This window comes from Lutzomyia longipalpis, chromosome 2 (assembly GCF_024334085.1).
Source record: "Lutzomyia longipalpis isolate SR_M1_2022 chromosome 2, ASM2433408v1".
NCBI lineage: Eukaryota > Metazoa > Arthropoda > Insecta > Diptera > Psychodidae > Lutzomyia > Lutzomyia longipalpis.
The window spans coordinates 8,805,309-8,808,314 of NC_074708.1; the positions used below are offsets into that span (position 1 = coordinate 8,805,309).

The window sequence follows — 3,006 nt, forward strand, 5'->3', positions numbered from 1 at the left end:
TTACTTTTAAAAATCTGAAAATCTATAAAAACCTCTTTGCAAAATTTTAATATTACGTTTTTTAATTTTCTTTTTAGGAAAACTGAATAAAACTGATGATATTTTTTTATTTTTTGGAAAAAGATCTTTTTTTCTGGATTCAAAAAAATTTAAATACCCAAAAAAGGCGCGAAATCAACATGTTTCGAGTTTCTTAAAAATTAATGTTTCTTTAACGTTTTCCTCCAGTGTGCTGTAAACATAACCTCTTTCATAAAAATACTCCGAGAATCGTCTTGGATTGTTTCTGTTTTCCCCAAAAAAGGATGCCAGGGACCTCTAAACAGGCTCAAATTATTGTGAAAATGGAAGAAGAGAAAGTGATTACGATTTCGGATATGCTGAAAAGCATAGAGAGGTAAGAGAGAAGCTACTGTGAAGGAAAGAAATTTCCGTCAACATCGTGCGTGGCGACCGGAATGGGAGTTTTCCTGACTGTTTTGTGTTTTATGCAAATTCCACAGGTACAACCCGGAACACCTCAAAGTGATTGAGAATTACGTGGAGGATCAGGCAAAGGATAATAGCTACGATCTGGAGGCAAATCTGGCAGTGCTGAAGCTCTACCAGTTCAACCCGCATCTCCTCAATCTCGACATAACTCACCTGATCCTCCTGAAGGCACTCACGAATCTACCCCATACGGACTTTGTGCTGTGCAAATGCCTCCTGCTCCCCACGCAGACTGCCGATGATACAGTCAAGGAGATAATTCACTTGGTTGACATCCTGGAGCAATGCGACTTTGCCATGTTCTGGGCACGTATTAAACTCAATCCGGATCTCGTGCGCAAAATTGCTGGCTTCTACGATTCAATAAGGAAGTTTGTGTGTCACGTTGTCTCCATCACGTTCCAGAGTATTGAAAAGGACTACCTTTCGCGCCTTCTGGGGGACATTGACGATCACACCCTGTCGCTTTGGATTAAAAAGTACGGATGGAAGGATCAGGGAAATTTGGTATTTATCGCCAATCAAGATGAGAACATCAAGACAAAGAATATCACTGAGAAGATTGAATTTGAAAATTTAGCTCCTCTCATGGCGGCATGTTTGTAAAATGTCTTCTGCGACATGCCCCATTTTATAAATATTACAAAATGTTCCACATTTTGATTAATTTAACCTTCTATCCCTCAAGACGATCCTCCAGAACATTTACCAGGATGTATTGGTTCTAAAAAAAATAAGAGAATGAAAATAAATTTTCTTGTGTGGAAGGAAAAAAATGTTTTTTCTTGTTGAGTCTTTCTTACCCTGAGAGAGGATGTATCGTGATCCTGTGTCAAGTGTTGTACAAGGGCTGCATAGTTTGCTGGATGAATTGAACAGTATGGACATTCGAACCCCCTAGGTTGGCCCGTAATCTTGTGTGATTCCGCCAGGTGAGCCTGAAGGAAATGATAGTGGGGCGTCCTGAAGACTGAATCTTCCGTTATGTAGTATTCTAGAACGGCCTTCTGGCAGATAAAGCAGATGTATTCCCCGTCAATGCGATGGGTAGCCATATGGGTGTCCCGTTGATTCCACAGCTCAAAGGTACAGCCACAGAATTCGCAGGGATACTTTGACACTGCAAAAGAGATTTTGAGATTAGTTTCAAAGCTTAGAAAATTGAGCGGAGATTTATCTTACCAGGCACACTCGTAACGAGCTTGATGATATGCCTCGTTTCAGCCGGTTCAACCAGCCTAATAGGAGCTGGAGGTGGTGCATTCACAACACTCACATCATCATCGTCATCCTCGATTTTTATCGTCACAACTGGCGGACTTTGAACTGTATTTTGCTGCACATTCTGTCGCTTTCGCAAATTTTTCGGAGCAGCACCTTGACTCTGCTGCGTGAGTGCTTGAATTTGTGACGATGGAATCTGGAGAGGCAGGTTAGTAGTTCTCAGGACATTTGCTAATTGACCGGAAAAGGTATTGCTGTTGATCACCGAAGCTTGAATATTCAGGGGAATTGTGTTCCTTTTCACGACTGATGGTTGTATCTGCAGGGGAAGATTCAGTTTAACCACAGGTGGTTGCGTTTGAACGGGATTCCTTTTTGAGATTTGAGGAGACGCTTGAACAGGCACTGATTCATCTTCGTTCCCAGGTAATTGATACCAAATCTTTGAGCTGAAACCTTGCTCAGCAGTAGATGATGCAGCTGCACTCCTCCCATTGCTGGCACTCGCTCTACTCGTTGACGTATTCCCAGGCTGTGCTTGCGTCCTCAGATTCACTATACTACCCAAAGCATAATTGGGAATTCCGGGACTTGCTGACAGAATTTCCTCGGGGGGCTCCTCAGGTATTTGTGTTGTTGTCCGGGCGGACTCCACTGTGAAGACTTCAAGTCTGTAGTTGGACTTTTGAGCTGTCTTTCGGGATGCCTGTGGCACTGAAGGGAGCCAAGTTGTGTCCTGGATTTCCTCATTCCTTTTCAATCTTCTCTTTTTTGGCGGCTCTTCGTCAACAGGCAACACCTCGATCTCTGTTTTTATCGCTTTTTGCACATTTAGCTCATCCGGTAGACTCTCCGTGGGCAATTTGCATATGTGATAGCTTGTTAGTTGCTCTTCAAGATCATTTTCCACATCCATTTTCGCACGGAAAAATAATAATAAAATCTCTGAAATTATAAACAAACTAAAGATGGAAATTTTGACATTGTCAAAGGGCTAATCAGTATGAAAAAGGGATGCTTATTTTTTATTTTTTTCCCTCATTTTCATTAAAAACTTGAATTCTTGACCACATTTTCCTTTATTTGAAAGTTTTCTAAAATATTTTATTCTTAAAAGGGGGCTTTTTTGAAATTCTGTGGTGATTTATTTTATTTTTATCCTTTGGAATAATTCTAGCCCCCTGACTATGTTTCAATGTGTTTGAAACATGCAAATATTTCACTGATGTTTCCCTCAGACAATATAAGAATTTTCCCATGGAACTCAAAGGAATTTCCACGAAAAGTTCG

The 3,006-nt window shown here is 40.9% G+C and overlaps 2 protein-coding genes across 2 annotated transcripts; one reads left to right on the forward strand and one right to left on the reverse strand.

Moving 5' to 3' along the window:
* Nucleotides 1–237: 237 nt before the first annotated feature.
* LOC129789125 (eukaryotic translation initiation factor 3 subunit K) lies at nucleotides 238–1,268 on the forward strand. The gene is made up of 2 exons (XM_055825773.1): nucleotides 238–397; nucleotides 504–1,268. Exons 1-2 carry the CDS (start codon nucleotides 306–308, stop codon nucleotides 1,096–1,098), a joined length of 687 nt encoding a protein of 228 aa, XP_055681748.1. The 5' UTR covers nucleotides 238–305; the 3' UTR covers nucleotides 1,099–1,268.
* On the reverse strand, nucleotides 979–2,903 carry LOC129789050 (uncharacterized). Its single transcript, XM_055825669.1, has 3 exons — nucleotides 1,675–2,903; nucleotides 1,296–1,612; nucleotides 979–1,216 (listed from the first exon to the last, which is right to left on the reverse strand). Exons 1-3 carry the CDS (start codon nucleotides 2,630–2,632, stop codon nucleotides 1,169–1,171), a joined length of 1,323 nt encoding a protein of 440 aa, XP_055681644.1. The 5' UTR covers nucleotides 2,633–2,903; the 3' UTR covers nucleotides 979–1,168.
* Nucleotides 2,904–3,006: the final 103 nt, after the last annotated feature.

Coding starts and splice junctions, on each gene's coding strand:
- LOC129789125 (XM_055825773.1), top strand. CDS start 306: ATGCCAGGGACCTCTAAACAGGCTCAAATTATTGTGAAAATGGAAGAA. Junction 398..503: donor ATGCTGAAAAGCATAGAGAG/GTAAGAGAGAAG, acceptor CAAATTCCACAG/GTACAACCCGGAACACCTCA.
- LOC129789050 (XM_055825669.1), bottom strand. CDS start 2,632: ATGGATGTGGAAAATGATCTTGAAGAGCAACTAACAAGCTATCACATA. Junction 1,613..1,674: donor GCTCGTTACGAGTGTGCCTG/GTAAGATAAATC, acceptor TCTCTTTTGCAG/TGTCAAAGTATCCCTGCGAA. Junction 1,217..1,295: donor ACGATACATCCTCTCTCAGG/GTAAGAAAGACT, acceptor TATTTTTTTTAG/AACCAATACATCCTGGTAAA.